The 17485-nt window shown below is 37.0% G+C and overlaps 1 protein-coding gene across 4 annotated transcripts in view; it reads left to right on the top strand.

Moving 5' to 3' along the window:
* The first annotated feature begins 505 nt into the window (after window positions 1-505).
* Window positions 506-17485, top strand: part of MYO6 (myosin VI) — a 79148-nt gene continuing 62168 nt past the window's right edge. For all 4 annotated transcript variants that reach the window (XM_057418803.1, XM_057418805.1, XM_057418806.1 and 1 more), the window contains exons 1-6: window positions 506-640; window positions 6633-6702; window positions 11521-11594; window positions 13650-13779; window positions 14761-14866; window positions 16750-16805. In XM_057418803.1, coding sequence (XP_057274786.1) covers window positions 524-640; window positions 6633-6702; window positions 11521-11594; window positions 13650-13779; window positions 14761-14866; window positions 16750-16805 — 553 coding nt within the window. In that variant the 5' untranslated portion in view covers window positions 506-523. The remainder of the gene's footprint in view (window positions 641-6632; window positions 6703-11520; window positions 11595-13649; window positions 13780-14760; window positions 14867-16749; window positions 16806-17485) is intronic.

The following is a 17485-nucleotide window of genomic DNA, read 5'->3' as shown; positions in this document are numbered from 1 at the left end:
ACGTACAGAGAAATATCCATTAGTCATATGACCCCACTGCATGTACATATATATGTGTGTGTCTGTACGGGCGTATATACATATGTGTATATACACACTCCTGAGTATAGCCCTAGCTTTGAATCGGTCTTGTATTTCTAAGTTGATCATGAGGTAGATCCCCTTTTGGCTCACAAATCAGGGAAAACAGGAAATAAGCTGCAGAGAGCAGTCTTTTCCCCAAATTTGAGGGTCTCCCTGGGCACCCCCACCAGATTTGTCTGTTCTTGAATCTTCTCCATACTTTCCAAGTCTGAGGGTATTCTCTGTAAGCAAAGCATTTCAGGTTGGAAAAAGGCTGGAAGAGTCTTGTCCTGACAAGCTGGCTCCATTCTATAGGCAGGTTCCTTCCACACTGACTAATAGGAATAAACATCATAAACTAAAGCCTGTGTGGTGAATCCTGATAGCTTACTAAATTTGTATACAGTTTCTTTTATTATTATTTTTTTTTTCTTACAGGAAATACTGGATAGATCGCACAATGGAGGATGGGAAGCCCGTTTGGGCTCCACACCCAACTGATGGGTTTCAGATGGGGATGATTGTGGACATTGGCACTGACAACTTAACTATTGAACCTTTGAACCAGAAAGGCAAGGTAAGTGTCTTGCAACCAAAGAAACAGAGAAAAACCTTACAAAAACTATTTTGCCTTTAGGCCATGTCTTTGCCAGTATCTACAATTATATGCAGCCTAAAAGAATGGAAGATCAGTTTTCTGTTCTAAGTTTGGCTAAGGATCTTCAGCTTTAGCTTGCATTGCAAATGAAACATTCCACTAAGAAGTGCATGCTTTCTGTCAGTTATCTGCATGTGCTCATGAAAGAGAGGAGGATTGAATCTACACAGCCATTTGATTCAGTATTATAAACTTTCTTCTCAGCTAGAGTCTGGTTAAGAGTCTACTGTTGAGATTAGTTTTTGTCTTTTCCCACACAGAGTGTCCTGCAGGAGTGTGCTAGGCTCTGTTTTAGATTAGACTCTTTGCTGTTAGATGATGAAGACTGAGAGATGAAATCTTTAACTTCAAGTGCCTTAACAAGTAACATAATGTCAAACAAAGGTCCTATGGAATTGCTTCATCAAATTAAAGGCAAAGTAAATGTCACTTTTAAAATGAAGTCATAATTCTAATTAGCATTTTCCAACTACTTCATTTATCATGACATCTTTCAGTATGACATAATTAAATTTAAGCTTTTACTGGAACCACCTTGAATCTATCAATTATCCTAGTTCAGATGGTCAGCATCCTTATTTTTACTAGCTGGAATAAGAGCAGACACTGTTGTAAAAGTTGTGACTCTGGTCTTTGTGAATACCTGGTATATGCCCTTCCTAACGTGTTTTTTCCTTTCTGTATCTTCAGGTATGGAAAAGACAAAACATTTTTTGTTAACCTCTGTTTTTTATGTCAGCAGTAGTAGAGAATGTCTTGTCACAGGTCAAAAGGTTATGGAGCAGTCCTTCCTTTCAGCGGAGGACTTCTATTTTTTTCTGCATCTTGGAGAGGAAGTTGATTTTGCTTTCCTTAGAAATACAAAGTAATTGTAATGTCTGATTTTTGTGCATCGGAGAGAAAGTCTGCAGGTTTAGTATCAGCAGTATGCATTCTTCAGTTTGGGGAAGAGCAAAATTACACAGATACAAATATTAAATATTACAAAGCTATGGCTCAGTAGTCTTCAACTGCTTCAATGATTTTGACCCCCACTTCTATTTCTGTTTATATTCCCAAGTGATTCTGATGTGATAAAGAGCAAAAGTCTGCATATTGAAACTGAAACAGGAAATAAGCAGATTCCTGAGTCGCTCTTTATTTCTGACATATGTTCATTTCAGAGAGCATATTAAAAAAAAAAAAAATTAAACTACAAATATTTTGCTTTATGGTTCACAATGAACAATCTCTTTTGTTTAGAAAGTTTGTTATTCTGCTGTTGGCTGTTTTCTTGAATTAAGCAAATCAATTAAGGACTTAATGTTCCCTCATCCAAGGGAACAAACACTTCACAGTTTAAATACCATAGAGATTACAGTCCTATATTTCTAATTATCAAACTTCATTATATTAATAGAGGTGAAGTAAAACATTTTCTTAATTACTTTCTCAGCCTTTTCAAGGTGTCATTGATTTTTTTTTTTATAGTGAAATGTTTCTTATTGCTTGTTTTCTTTTTAAGATGACTCTGTTCTTATGCATTTAGAACATTAATTTGAAGTAGTCAGCATTATTACCCATGATTATCAACTTTGTTTACATAAAAAGATAGTTCAGACTCTTCAGTAAGAAGGAGTGATCCAGCAGCTCCAAGAGTTGGCCATGCTAATTACAGGGAGGAGAGGAGTAAACTGATCTTGTAAACATATCCGGGCAGTGTAACTTATTATTATTTTTTAATCTGGGTCATTAACATGTCATACGTATTCTCTGTAGGTGCTGGTAGTTTACCAGAGATCACAGGTAGGAAAGGAAATGTGTATGCATATGTTTGATTATTGCCTTTTATACCACTTAATGGTTAATTAAAGTATGTTGTTAATAATTGCAAAAAATGCTGCAAGGCAGCACTTTCATGATGTCCTACAATCTTCCCTGCTTTCCCCACCCATAGCTAGCTCTGGTGTTGCAGAGTAGCACCCTGTCAGTTCTGCCTGCTGAGCTGTATGTGACACAGCACATGGGGTCAGAGAACGGATCCACTTTAAAAAGAAGTGGAAAGTTTTCAGGATGGCAGCAAGCAGTGGCAGGAGGATGGAAGACAGGAGGCCAGTGTGGCCGTAGATTGCTTTGTATTACGAAACCAAGTTACTGAGCCCAGACTGTGTCAAATTGTCCCACATGCTGATTTACTTATAAACAGCAATAGCAGTTTTGGGTACCACAGAGTTAACAACAGCGTTTAGATTTCCTTGCAAAAGCTGGCTGTCTGAAGAGAGGTGAGGATCTGAGTCACCAAGCTTGCACTGTACAAAGAAGGGTAATCCAAGCTGCAAGAACGTGTTATCAGAGCAGAGGTTGCATGGCAGGAGTGACTCCGTGAAAACTAGATCATTGGCTTGCAAGGCTGATAAGTGCCAGGACGGGAAAGAAAACAGAGAAACTGGAGAGTGGTTCGCTAATGAGCGTGGTCCCACCTAGGACCCACGGGGCTGGCAGCCCTGGCCTGTGTCCTACCAGCAGTCACGCAGTGTAAAAGAGAGGATGTGGGTAGAAAGGCAGTCAGTTAAACTCAATTAGCTTACACTTCTACTTGGAGTATACTTTCCTGGATTTACTGGAAATCCTAACCTCAGATTCTGTTGCACATACCTTATTTTGTTTTGTTGCTTGATGCTGTAGCAGGGAGAAGGTAGAGGCAGCGAAACTGACAAACAGCGTATTTACTTGTTTTCCTGGAGGTAGCAAATCTAAGTAAAGCTATGGGTAAGAGATGCCTCAAAGGGACTTGCACCCTAAAATGCCATCCTGAGACCCTCATGGCACTGAGGAGTGAAGGGCAGCATTTCCTAAACCAGCAGCAGTAATGAGTTTCTGGCAGTCATGGGGAAAGTGTGCGGTAGTGTGGGTGCTTACTGTCACCCCTCCTGCCCTCAAATGAGCTTCATGGTGTGGCTCTGCTCCGGTTCTGAAGGGTCATGGTAGGGCTTTATGGGACACCTGCTCTGGTATGCTGTGAATAACCAGAAAGGTATTTTTCCAGGCTAAGTATAAATGAATACATGTACTTTCAAAGTAAGGATCAGAATGTCCAAAGTTCAGTGTTTCAAACTAAGGGCTGGGTTTGCTGTTTGTTGGGGGTTTTTTTAGCAGTTAGTGCAGCTTGCTTGCACAAATGAGACACGTTCTTGTCTGTCTTAGACAATGTTTTGTACTGCTTGAGGTTGGTCTGTGAAATACAGCTGAGAATAAGAATGTCTTCTGTCTGTATCTGGAAGGTATAAAGGGAGGCATGGTTACACATATTGGATTACATGGTAGAAAGAAGATCCTTCTTGAATGGAAAGATATCATTTTTCACTCATCTGGTTTCTGGGAGAATAGTTAAGATTGCCATGGGATTTCAAGGGCTGCTTCATTACAAAGAGGGAAAAAAAAACAAAACCCAACCCATACCAAAAACCCTAAACCCAGTCTTTTGCCTCCTGAGTCACTTTATTGTCTCATAACATTAATAACGTCTCCATTTTCTTAGAATAAATTTGTCTTAAGCTGTGTCTTAATGCAGAAGTCTTCCACCAAATGCCTGAAGTGTTTCCTCCTTGTAATAAATGCCCGAAAAGGGACAACTTAGTAAAGAATTTTTTGGATATTTTTTTACTGATAGACCTGGCTTACCTTGCCCAATTTGCTATTTATTATATTAGATTTTAATAGTAATTGGCAATACTTGGAGCTCTGCACATCTAGCTAGCATACTTGCCTACATAACAGATAATCACCTTACATAAAGCAGTAGTCCAACTGTGACACACAGGAATGAAATTCTTTGCTGACATAATTGAAACTGGGCTTCATGTTCTGATCTAGGAAAGTCCAACAGAAAAAATATCAGCTTTCAGATAAGCCACCTTCATATTGCTTATTTAATCACTTCTGAAATATTCTAGAAATTAACATACAATTCACACTGAGTGTAAGACATGAAGGAGGAGAAACCAGGGTGAATTCTCATTTTTTTTCATTGAAATCTGTCTTGAATCAGAAGGCTGAGTGGTGAGCACATTGAAAAACCTCTTCCTTCCTCTTCTGGGATAGATCTGGTATGGCTGACTTTAAATCCATGAAATGCTAAAAAGATCCGAGATTTGTGAAGAGTCTTACAGAATAGCTGGGTATTGTGTTTGTTCTCTCCTGTGGAAAAAAAAAATTGTGTCTTTGTTAGTGGTTAAATTTGGTTTACACATCAGCAGATGGGAAGTGAAGTTAGATTTTCCTGAAGTCAGTCATACTCTTTTTAAACTTTTCTACTGTTTCATGCACAAGGAACTGATTACAAGGGAAACTTGTGTTCAAATATATCTTTACCCAATGAGATACACACTTATTGTTGAGAAAATTGCAGAGAAGATTATTATGATAGTATGTTCTAACTGTAATATTGTGAGAGGGAGGAAAGGGCAGGGGGCTCTCTGCTCTGCTAAAAATCTGAATAGCAGCTGGCTACTTTCTGAGGTAGATAAAGATGTTCAGTTCCTCCCTGTCTCCACCAGTCTCTGATAAAGGATATTTCAGAGGAGGCTGGTCTGATGGATGTTCAGATATTCCAGTGAAATCAAACAGCTCAATTTCCCTGAGGAAAGCTTTTTGTGCATATTTTTCTTCATTAGATTCTGATAAGGGGATAACAAAATACAATTTATTATGGCTATGAGTTTTATACTTCATGATAACGTTGTAGGGAAGGGATATTGTTTTCCTACTGGCATCAACTGGTTCTGCTCTGAGACATTTTTAACCTTTCCCACTTCAAAGAGAGCTCACATACTGTGTCTGTGGTAGTGAAGTAAAGATGAAGCAAGTTGCTGTCTTTCTCCTAAACTTCCATGTGAGATGTTTCTCTTGGGACTGTTTTGCCAAGCACAGTGTTAAACAAGCAAATGTGTTTGTTTATTAAGGTAGTTATTCAGATCCAGTTGGTTGCCTTTTCAAATACTCGACTAGACTTCTTGTCTCTTTTTCCATGGGGGAAAAGGAGACAGTGCCTGTGGCAGCATGGCGGCTGTTGTGTTTGATTGGTACAACAGGGTTTTTGTTCATTCATAGGTAACTCAAACAAGCTATTACTACAGTAAACAAAAATATAATTAAACACATACCTCTTACAATAGGTGTTTTTGTGCAGATGCTATAATGCGTGTGTATGCTAGGATGTTTTTCCTTCCTTTTTACAACAATATAAATTATGATTTCTGGAGAATAAAGAAGAAACAATGTTGCTTTTGTTATGATTTTTTCCAGTTGGATCTGAACACTTGATAAATGGCTGTTTTGTGTAACTGGAATACAAGGGCTGAAGGAAGGCTTTTGGTTATGTTAGTACTGATTTACTGAAGAAAAAAAAAACCCAGCAAGCAACAACCCAAGCTACAGTATTTACTGATACGGAGGATACTATGTATTGAACTTCTATATTATAAGTAGGAGTGTTTTAAAACAGCATATGATAATGACAGCAGAGTCTTTTGACTGTGTAATTTGGTTTTAATTCTTTGTGCTGCTTTGGAGAACTGAGGAAACTGTCTTTTACAATTCTGTTCCCTTTCCAGTACTTTTTTTTTATCCTTATTTTTTTATACTACACAATATTACAATATAAAATTTGGAATTTAGCATCAGATATTAATGCAATAAAATATGTATTACAGTGACTACATTTTTATAATGTAGTGTAGCCATGTAAATGCAGCAGCTCTTATCTCCATCTAGTAACTCAGTAAAATTTCCAGTGCTGAACTGTAAAGCTGGCAACTTCATTTTAAATCACACACAGTCACAGTGCACTCACTTTTATCATTGTATCCAGATATCTTGGAACTGCTTCTATTTTTATGGAATTCTGACAATGTTAATATTTTTCATCTAACAGACTTTCCAGGCTGCTATCAATCAAGTGTTTCCTGCGGAAGAGGACAGCACGAAGGATGTAGAAGATAATTGTAAGTTATGGATTTTAAAATAAATTATGCATTTGGAATAAAAAAAAAAAATCTGCATAGAGGAGTATATTGTTTCCTTACAAGCTTCCTGTTTCTTCCTTGTAGCTGTCATTTTGCTTCTTTGCTTGAATTTATTTATGACCTCTACTAGTCCTTTAAAGTTCTTAAAGTAAGCCCATTTTAAATATCATTTATTGTGGTTTTTGGTTTTCAGACGGACACTTTAGAGGAATTCATAGTTACGTTATTCCCACTTACAACTGTTACTTGACTTCGGATATATCTCAGATATTCACCTAACTGCATCAGGATCAACTGCATTCAGCATTATGAGGGTTAAATTTATCTTTTATAATGCAGCAAAAGAATTAGTTGCTTTATCAGCAGTTGTATTGTACAGCATGTATGACATTTTCCTGCATGTTACCCGTTTCTCAGATAGCATTCCCATGGAAGTACAGGTAATTGAAAATTAATTTTAAGATAACCTTCCCAAAACTGGACATGGGAATCTGGACCTGTTGGGGCCACTGGAAAAGGAAAGAGATTATAGTGAATCAGAGTACTACTGGAGAACAAGTTTTGATGTGAACTTGTGTAATAAACTTCAGTGTTGATCTGCAGGGCTTTTATTTAAATATTTTATAGTTAGATGTGTGGACACAAATACACAGTATTCAGATCTGTAGAGAGGAGAGAGAGTACCAAGTAAGGTCTAGCATCAGCTTTTAGAGAACTGTTACATACTTTGCTGACGTTGCTCTGTGTGAACAAATCACAGAGACTTTCCTGTCCTGAGAAGCTGATGAAGGAATGCTTTTAAATACTTCCTATGGTGTTTGCTGGTTGGTGAAAAGATCTGCCTTTGTAAATGGTAGGCAAAAGTATCTTCTATTGTTCTTCATTTAAAATAGATGCTAGGACTTTGAAAGTTGTTTAGGTTATTTAACCACAATTCCTGTTTTGGAATAGGGGTTAGTATTTATATCCCATGACAGGAAATACAGCTGTTACAGCTGCTCCATAAGGAACATGAAACGTGGGGCTTATGATCTGACTTAGATGGTGTGGTGTTGTTACAGGAGGAACCAAGCTGGTAGCCTTGTTTCCAGTTGCTTATATTTTTACAAACATTATATGGGTTGAAACTTTTCAAAGCTGGTATCTGTACTCTCTGTGCATGATTGCTAGGCAAATGTATTTAATCTGTGCATCTGTCACAGTGATTCTACATGTCCTGACATGTCCTAGCACCTCAGTGTCCTAGTCAGAAATTCAAATTTGGAATAAGATTTATGGATATGATTTGAGACTCCAGCAAAATTCAGTTAAATCAAAACACTTCCTATCAGAGAAAATGTCTTCTTTGGCTTGCTGAGCAAAATAAAAAAACTCAAAAATGCTTTGTCCAGTAATCTTTTCTGTATGAAACATTATTTTGAGATCTTTCTAACATAGTTGAGGTTTATCTCCAGGATGTGCTAAAGTTCGTTTTCCTCTGTAAGAGAGCATTTGTGCTGATCATCACTGATCTTTAAGAAAAAACTTAATAAATACTGAGTGCTCTCAGTCTTTCTTTGTAATACTGCTCTGAAAAATCCTGAAAGACTAGTTAATAATATACTTAGCATTCCAACCTATGCATTAGCGATTAACTCCCTTCTGGGAAGTAATTTGCTGAAGTACTGCTTTTTTTGCACCCTTAGTCTTCCATATTCCACATGCGCTAGCTGCAAGAGGCACCTTTTTGAGAATCTAGCCTTTCTCAAATGCGAATTTTCAGTGGATATTGCAAATAGTACAGAGACAAAGCATTTACTACCTGTTTTGGGTTGTGTTTTTTTTTTTTTTTTGTGTGTGTGTGTGTGATTCACACTCTTCTTCTGCTTTCCCCAAGCCCCACTCAGTTTTGGGGATTGTCACCATATGTGGAATTTTAATTTTTTTATGGCCAAGAAAAAGATTTTTTTAAATTTTATGTTTGGGGTGAAACAATTTAAAAAAAAAAAAAAAAAGAAGGGGACAGGGTATCAGATAAGAATCTTAAAGTTCATTTTAGAGAATCAGAGCCTTGCAAGTACATTATAAAATTATTTTCCATACAAACCCTGCTTCATTGGCTTCATCATGCAGAGATGAGCCAATATGAGTAAATTTGACATTGGTATTTTCTAGCTTTTAGTGACTTTGCTCCTATGAACTCTGTGTGTGTGTATAAGTAAGTATATGGACTATAAAATGCACATACATATTGCATTTAGGTTATATTTAGTCATGAGCCATATGAATATTCAGAATTCTCTCTCTGGTGACTTCTTTGGCTCTGGATATGGATGCCTCTTTAAAGGATTTATTCTGAAGAAGATTCATTTCAAAGCTGCTGACATAAGCCTTAGTTTACATCTCTTCAGTGAAGGCAGCGACATTCCTTCAGTAGCAAGCTCCCATTATGCACCAAGTCTGCAGATGTAACTTCTTTAAGGACTTTCAAAGAGAATTCTGGGGAAGCACTGAAACCTGGAGTCCTCTGTCCTTTAGTTAATTATCAAGTTTTTATTAGGGTGCTTAACTGATGACTGTTTCCTCTAAAACATCCTGCAAAACCCTGAGAGGTTCTTAGGAAGATAGAGTCAAGGGAGATGACTGTTTCTGAAGTGTGTGTAGACAATTACTATATAGTAGTTTCTCAACTCAGTATTGAGAATCCAGATGACTTGAAAAATTAACAAACTTCACAAGTTAACATCCTGTTGCCCCCAGGGTATACACAAGGGGAGGAGATTTTTTTTCATTAGAGCATTCAGGAGTTTCTGTTTCTGGCCCATTTCCTTTTAATGTCTTTTTCTCTTGGGATGACCTCATTAAGAGAGGTGAAGGTGGAAAGAGGTCTGTGGAGGAAATTTGTGGTCCCAGAACCATTTTCTCATCTGCATGGACTGAGTGTACCTGGGGAGGGGAGGAGGAGAAATTCTGCAGTGCAGTGCAGTTCTGGGTGCCTGGGCTCTGTTGCCTTGTGTACCATGAGGTTAGGGGGAAAAGTAGGTTTGCTGAGGTGGCAGTAGAACAGCCATGGTGATCGGTGCCAGCCTGCTGCTTCAGCAGGGTCTCGTGCACAGGCTCAATTGCAAGGCTGTTGTGATACAAGGGGAGATTTGCCTAGTGGTAAAGCTGAAGTGTGCCTTGTATGCCTCTGCCAACACTGGGATGTGCATGCAAGGTATTTTGTGGAGGAAGATGTTTTCTTCAAAGCAATCCAGAAGCTGCAAAGTCTTTTGAGAAGAGTGAATGATTCCAGCTATTAGAAGCAAAACTCATTTAGTCATGTGAGGGAATAAAGGGCTCTTCAGTGGAGCTACAAGCCAAAGGCAGGCTGCAAATTGTTGCTGAACCTTCCTTTGCTTCAGGCTGGTCTGGTGCAGGTGGTAGGAGGCAGAGCCACAGCCACTCCTTGGTCTGCTGTGGGATGAAGGATAGAAGGTTGAAAACAAAAACAGATGCTCTTGAGAAGCTCACCTTATCCTTTGCCAGTATCTTTTTGTTCAGCAGGAAGAGTGCTGAAGGAGATGTTAAGAGCTGCATACTGAGCTTCATGTGTCCTTTTAGGGCAACGTTGACTTCAGGTCACAAGAAGTGGTGGTCCTTCTTGCACATACGTGTAAATAAGTTGGAACATGTTTTTCTCTGCTGGAGCCCTCAAGAAAAGGCATTGGTCCAACTTGAGAAAAAAAATCTTTTGGTCATTACAGATGAGAGGCACATATGTGCCCTTCATATGAGGCGCAGGCCAGCAGTTACTACTACAGGCACAGTGCCTTCTCCATCACCAGTTGCCAGATGTATACAACTTTTTAAGTGGCACTAATACTGTAAGGTTTACCAGTATGGTAGTCAGACAGTTGTAAATATACAAAGTAGCGTTGCACACTACTAGGGGATTTACCATATTTGAAAATGGAGGCTGTGCAGTAAGTAGTACCCTCAGCTGTTTTATTGATGTTTTTGATATGGGAACTGGGAATGGCCTCTGTAATGAAGGCTGCTGACACTTTCTGGTCCTTTATAGCTGAAAACAAGGACCAGCTTTGCAGAATGTGAACCAGTATGATCTGAAGCTTTCTGTGGGTACCCACTCACTACCTTGAGCTGCCTGCTTGTAACATTTCAGAAGAGCTGGTTCAATTATTTTATATTAATGAGCTAAGGAGGAAAATAAAGCTAGGTTTTGTGTTAACTTTTGCCCCTCCAGAAGTTTCTTTGAGGTGGCCCACTAGAAACAAAATCTAGAATTGAAACAGAAAAGGTTGTTTGGTGTCTGGTGTTGCAGTCATGCCTTACGGCCACCTCTACAGGAGCCAGTAGTTACTCCGAATGTCAGGTGGCATTATCATGGGGACACTGTGCCTGAGATTGGAGTGGGGAGCTGGAAGAAAGGAAACAGCCAGCATTAAGGATTTTGGTAGGCACTGGTTTCTGTAGTTTCTCACTGGAGTGTAAGGTGACGCACCATATTCATCTGCAAGGCTGGTAAAAGGGAACTTATGCTGAGCAAGGCTTGTGTTGAGACTCCTAGAGTCTGACTCTTTGTTCAGCAACTTTCTGTAACTCCAGTTGTACAGCATAGAGCAGGTCTATCGTTTTTAAAGAGTATATTGAATCAGAAGTTCTGCCTCAAGACAGAATAAAGAAATGATAGGATTAAACTGTAACTGAAGAGAGGGAAAGTAAAATTCTCCTTAATCCTAAGATTTGATTTTTTTTCAGCTGCGCATGAAGGTAGTCCTGAGTTCTTAATGGTATATGATTGTCTTCTGCTTGCAGGCTCTCTTATGTATTTAAATGAGGCTACTCTCCTTCACAATATCAAAGTGCGATACAGTAAGGACAGAATTTACGTAAGTATTACGTATCATAACAACCAACCTAATGATACATGTTCTTTCAAAAAATCAACAAAACCAGTGTTTTTTCAATTCCATTTTTTCCTATAACTAAACAGAAATGGTAACATTGGAAAGTTAGGAGGCTTCAGGATTATTTGTTTTCTTTTTTTTTTTACATTATACTTGAGATCTAATTACATTTAGCACACATTAATGTTAGCTAGTTTTTACCAGGCAGAGCAATGGTCTTTTTCTCTGCATAACTGTTTATGTGCTACCACAGCACAGCATTGTATCACAAATGTCTGTTCCTGCAGGTAACTTACTTTGCCAGTAGAGTAGCTGTTAACAAAGATGGTTTTCTTTCTTCATTATTTTTGAACGAAGCAAACAGGTGCCATCTTTGACACCTCCTAGCTCAGATGTCCATCTTAATCTTTTATATTGCTATCAAATTGCCTAATTGTACTTAATGAATTCTGACTAAATTACATTTTGTCCTTGCCATCTGCCCAGACACTGATAGCTGTGAAATACAAGAAAGATAAGGGTTGTCTTTTTTCTCAATTTTTTTTTTCCTTACAGAAAGCTATCTACTGATAATGTGAAACAGTTCTACATGTTTTCAAGTGTGTTGAAATAATCAACTTTTATGTTGTCACACTGCTCTAAAATGAATTGGAGTTGAAGCCTTTTATATAAATATAAAGCAGTTGTTTTTCTTTGTTGCAGTTAACTTTACATCACTATAAATACCTTATGGCTCAAGATCAAGCACCAGCTTAAAAATAAATGAATAAAAATGGCCAGTTGAATGCTGTTCTGGAAAAATATTAATTAAAAAAAAAACAAAAAAAGAAGTAAAATTCTAAATCTAATTGGTTATAAGGTAGGATAGTGTTTAGGTTCATAAACCCCTTTTTTATTGTAAAGCAGAACTACAAATAAGTTACCATGAGTGGGTGTATCTTCTGAAGAAACAAAAAATAAAGGTCATTTATATTTTAACTACTTTTTCTTGTAGCTTTAAGATATAGATTGAGTCAACAATTTATTTTTTATTTTTCTTTTTGTTCAATTCTGGTGAGCAATATTGGTCTTGTTACTAAAAGGAAAACTAATATTAGTACTTGCAGCTCTTAAAGAAATGTTTTCCTTCAGTGAAATAAGTGCTGAAAATAGAAACATCAAAGAAAATTCATGTATTGTGTGTGATCCAGCCTTCTATCAACATACCACAATAGTGTCTGTATTTCAGGGATATGTCCAGTAACAACAAACCAAATAAGTTATTTAAGCTGAAGGTTTATCTTATTTTTTTATCTTTATCTGATATTTTCCTGCAAATCTGCTTTTTTTTTTTTCTGTGATTCTGATATCTCTACTTCCTTGTATGTGATCTGGCCATTATAACAAAGCTGTGAAAGCTGGGTTTTGTTTGGTTTTCCATATACCTAAAACCGCCCTTTAGTCTTCTTTATGCTATGTAAATTTAAAAAGCAGTCTTGGTTTGAGACTGTTCTCAAATTCTTTCTGTGAGAGAGCACATTTGCATTCTGTCTTTCAGGCTGTGGAAGCAGCCGTAGCTGATTTTCTCTCGGCTGAATGCTTTTATTGCTTGGCTTTAGCGTGTTCCCAGGCAGGATCTTGTTAGTTCTTCCTGCTGAGCTGCTTCCATCAGATACTGAAAAGTTATCCTCCTCACTGGGGAAGTGTTATGCTAGCCAGGAGCTTAGTTTATTCACTTTTGAAGAGGAGGCTGTGTTGTCCTATCCTTCATCCAGTAACTCACACAATAGGAAATAATTTAAAAGGAGATTGGGGGAAAGGTCAAATTCAGGACATAATCCAAAGCTCAGTAGTTAGGAAATTTTCCAGAGAGAATTTTGTAGAAGATAATTAAAGGAACTCTGAAAATATATCCCTGCTTGTATTTGCATTAGCTGGGGTGAATTGTAAATGTAATTGTTGTACTTAGGCTGAAGTCTTCAACAGTAACAGAAAATTGCTGTTAACTGCTTGCTTGGATACTAAGTAATAGTTTGCTGTTAATTCTTTTCTTCACAGACCTATGTAGCCAACATTCTTATTGCAGTGAATCCATATTTTGATATACCTAAGTTTTATTCTTCAGAGACGATTAAAAAGTACCAGGGTAGATCACTTGGAACATTGCCACCACATGTTTTTGCTATTGGTATGTATTGAGCCTGTATTTGTCTTTTACAAAACAAACATTAAATACTTTGCAGTTATCTATAAATTGCCACCTATAACAGCAATTAATTTACTTTAAGGTATCATAAAATAAAAACACTGAATGCTAAAATTGCAGATCTTCTTATCCTTGATATGCAGTTTAAAGAACTTTGAAATTAGCAGCCCTGGCAACACTGCTATGATTATTCTGCACCTGCAGTGTTTTATGTCTAAGCAGTTTAAATCTAATTTACAACCATTAAAAAAAAAATAAAAAGAAATTCAGAATGTACAAGTGCAGAATGACTTAATTATGATTGGTACAGTCTTTTAGTGTAGTGATTTCCTTTGCCTTTTATTATGTTGCCAGAGGACATGCACTATATCGTTTTATATGCTAGTGTTCTAGGCAGAAAGTCCATTTAAATGTTAAACCTGATTTCAGTCACAAATTAAGAAGAAAAAAATTCTAAACTACAAATCAACACTTGACTTGTTAAAAGCCTTCTCACTGTGTTGCATTTTGTTTTGTAATCAAAAGTATAAACAGCTGGGGTTTTAGTACCTTTTGCATAACAAGAAACCCACATTTTTCTAGTTTCCTTGTCTCAGATGTTACTTATTATGAAGTACAACTGAAAGTTTCCCTTTAAAAAGCATATTAAAGTAAGACTGGTTACTGTTCTGTAAATACATGTAATTCAAGAGATTTCGTTCTCGGTGGATATTTTTGTTTTATTTTCTCCTGGACATAGTTCAGTATGTCTTTGTTTTGAAAGACTTTTAAGCTCTTACATCTGTTACGGTGTTGGAGGGTGAGCAACTATAATATAAGGGGAAGCAGATTCTAATAAATTTTAAAGGTTTACTTTCTATTCCTGAAAATGTTACATTTTCACTTTTGCATTGTAGCCTAACTTTATGCTTGCAATTCTACAAAGTATTTTTTTGTCATGTTTAACATACCCTTCTTTTTAAGCTGATAAAGCATTCCGTGACATGAAAGTGCTGAAGATGAGTCAGTCCATCATAGTCTCTGGGGAATCAGGAGCTGGCAAGACAGAAAATACGAAATTTGTTTTGAGGTTCGTGCTTTTGGACAAAAGTTACTCTGTGAATCTCTTGTGTTGATGCATTTGGTTGACACACAGGGTGAATTGTAAGGTAATCAGTAGGCTTCAGACACAAGTCAGTAAGGTAAATATATACTTCTGTGTGCACTTTAATACAAGAAATTAATTTGGTTAAATTTAAATGCTGACAGGATAATATATGGAAATGACTACATACTCACAGAAACCCTAGCTCAGTTGTAGTGACACCACGCAGTTATTATGGTTTATGATGCAGTCATTTTGGTATTGCACATCTGGTATTGTGGTAGATAAAAATGTAACTAGGCATTTTGACTGTATCTTGAAAGACACTGTTGGTTTTGCCATAAACGTGCATTTCTCTGTTTTCACTGCCTTAGTTTTTTTTAGTTTGCTTGAGTATCCAGGGCTTTTAACTCTTGATTTTGAGATGACTGCAGGGATTCTTTAATATACTTTGCTCAAATAAGACCGAATAATGGGATTTATTTATTTATTGATGTTCATGTATGACTGATACTAAATCAAGCATATCAAGCTACATAGAGGCCATATTGCTGATACGTATCAGCCTTGCTTCCTCTTACATGATTCTTAACGTTTTTGACCATATTTTCATTATAGTTTAAATGCTTTAAGTCACATTGGAACACTGCAGCTGAAGAGCACTTCTCCATTAAATTGATGTATATCATAGGTGGCCTGATTATCCAGGGAAGCACAGTGCAGGCAGTGCAAATATACTCTCTTCCCCTGCTTGTCCTTGTTTCCCTGCATAAATCTTTAATTCCCTTTTCCCTGACATCATGTGTCCTCTAGTATTTATGTACAGTAGCAGTATTATCTTCCAGATCCCATCAAGAGTTGTCATGACTGTCTGTTCTTTATACTGCTCTTTTCTGCCCCTGTGCAACCTTTAATAGATAGCTGTAACAACTACTGCAAGGTGCTGGTAATGATTTTTACAGGGGACATCCTAACTTTGGTCCTGCTAAGAGTAAGAAATGATGGCAGGCATTGGGAGAATATCTCTTGATGAATGCTCTCAAAGGAGGTTATTCTGCTTTTCAGCAAAGGAAGTTCAGAGCAGCAAACATCATTGCTGTTGCTTTTCCTCACCAGCTGCTCCCATAGAGTCCAGGTACAAAACAGTGAGTTTTAAAAGCAGAAAGGTTTTTCCCTTGTATAATCAGAAAGCAAAAGCTACTAATACAGCTCTGTTAGTTCTCCTGAAATGCTGGGGTTTTTTTGAAGGCCCCATTTTCAAGAACTGTTTTTAACTTGTCCCAAATTTCCGGAAGCATGCCCTGTGTGCACGGAAAACAATAAAAAATAAAAAAAGGCTGCAACTGTGGAGCAAGTACGTTGTGGATTTATTTTCAAATTCTTTTTTTTCAATTGCTAAATTAAATCTTGCTTTAATTATGCACTTGCAGTTTCCTATCTCACAGTCTCTATGTGGGATTTTTAATAACACTAATAGTGACAAATGCAGAAACTGTATGCATGAAAACAGTCTTTAATTCAGGAAATACACATGAAACCTTATGTGTTTACTAAGATTTTTAATTAATACAAATAGTACAGTAATAGTTTCATTATATTTGAATAAGAGTGTAATTTCCATATACATGTCTAAAAGAACTTCCTAAGGTGCCTTGAAGTATTAAAAAAAAAATCTGAAGTCTGCAAGAATATTTCTGTTTTAACAAAAAAGAAAAGTCAGGCTGCATTTATTGTCAAAGATACAGGTATTTGGAACTTACAGGCTGTATGTTTTCCCTTTAGTAAGTATGGTACACAGCCGTGCTGAACTGTTGAATTGCAGTAACATGACACATGAATGATAATGATATTTTTATCTTGCTTTACAGGTATTTGACAGAATCCTATGGTACTGGCCAAGATATTGATGACAGAATTGTAGAAGGTATTGAATTTTCCATCATTGAATTAAAAGTTCCAATGTGTTCTTTTTTTTTTTTCCAAATTTGAAATTTTCAAGATCAGCTTAACTAAATAAGAGCTAGGACAGGAATGCAGTCAGACTTCATAGGGCATAATTTAATGCTGTGTACTTTACCTTGATCCTAAATTCTGAAAACATCTCTTTTTTATTTATGATTCACTTTATTTTTATTTAGTACAGTGTCATACAGTCCTTGGTCTAGAAAATGTTTTAAGTGTGTGTTTGAGTTGAACTTCACACACATGTACCCAAGATTGGATTTTAAGCTGTATGAAATCTGCAAGGACAAGATTGTATTCTCATTACTATCTGTTAGTACCAGGAGTCTCACTACTATCTGTTAGTACCAGTAATTCCTCCTCCTCACCATAAACTTACCAAAATCAGATAAACATGGAAGTTCTTTTCAGTTATGGTTCTGGGTGTTTTTTATGTTACTTTTTTTTTTTTTTTTTTTCAGAAAGCACATAATTTGGATTAACCCTTTCATTGTGACTATCTTTATAGTAGACTCCCAAACAAGGTCCAAAGATACTGTGTGGACAATCCAGTTGAGCCTCTTTAATGTTGCAGGCACTACTTAATTGCACAGAAAATAACTTTTGGAGAAAAAATGTATCTCTCAAAATCAAACAACCCTC

Source organism: Pezoporus wallicus, unplaced genomic scaffold (genome assembly GCF_028554395.1).
Source record: "Pezoporus wallicus isolate ANWC-B61680 ecotype Strahan unplaced genomic scaffold, APGP_CSIRO_Pwel_v1 contig_4901, whole genome shotgun sequence".
Lineage (NCBI taxonomy): Eukaryota > Metazoa > Chordata > Aves > Psittaciformes > Psittacidae > Pezoporus > Pezoporus wallicus.
Note: the sequence above shows the minus strand (reverse complement) of the source record. Positions and strands in the feature narration are given on the sequence as shown.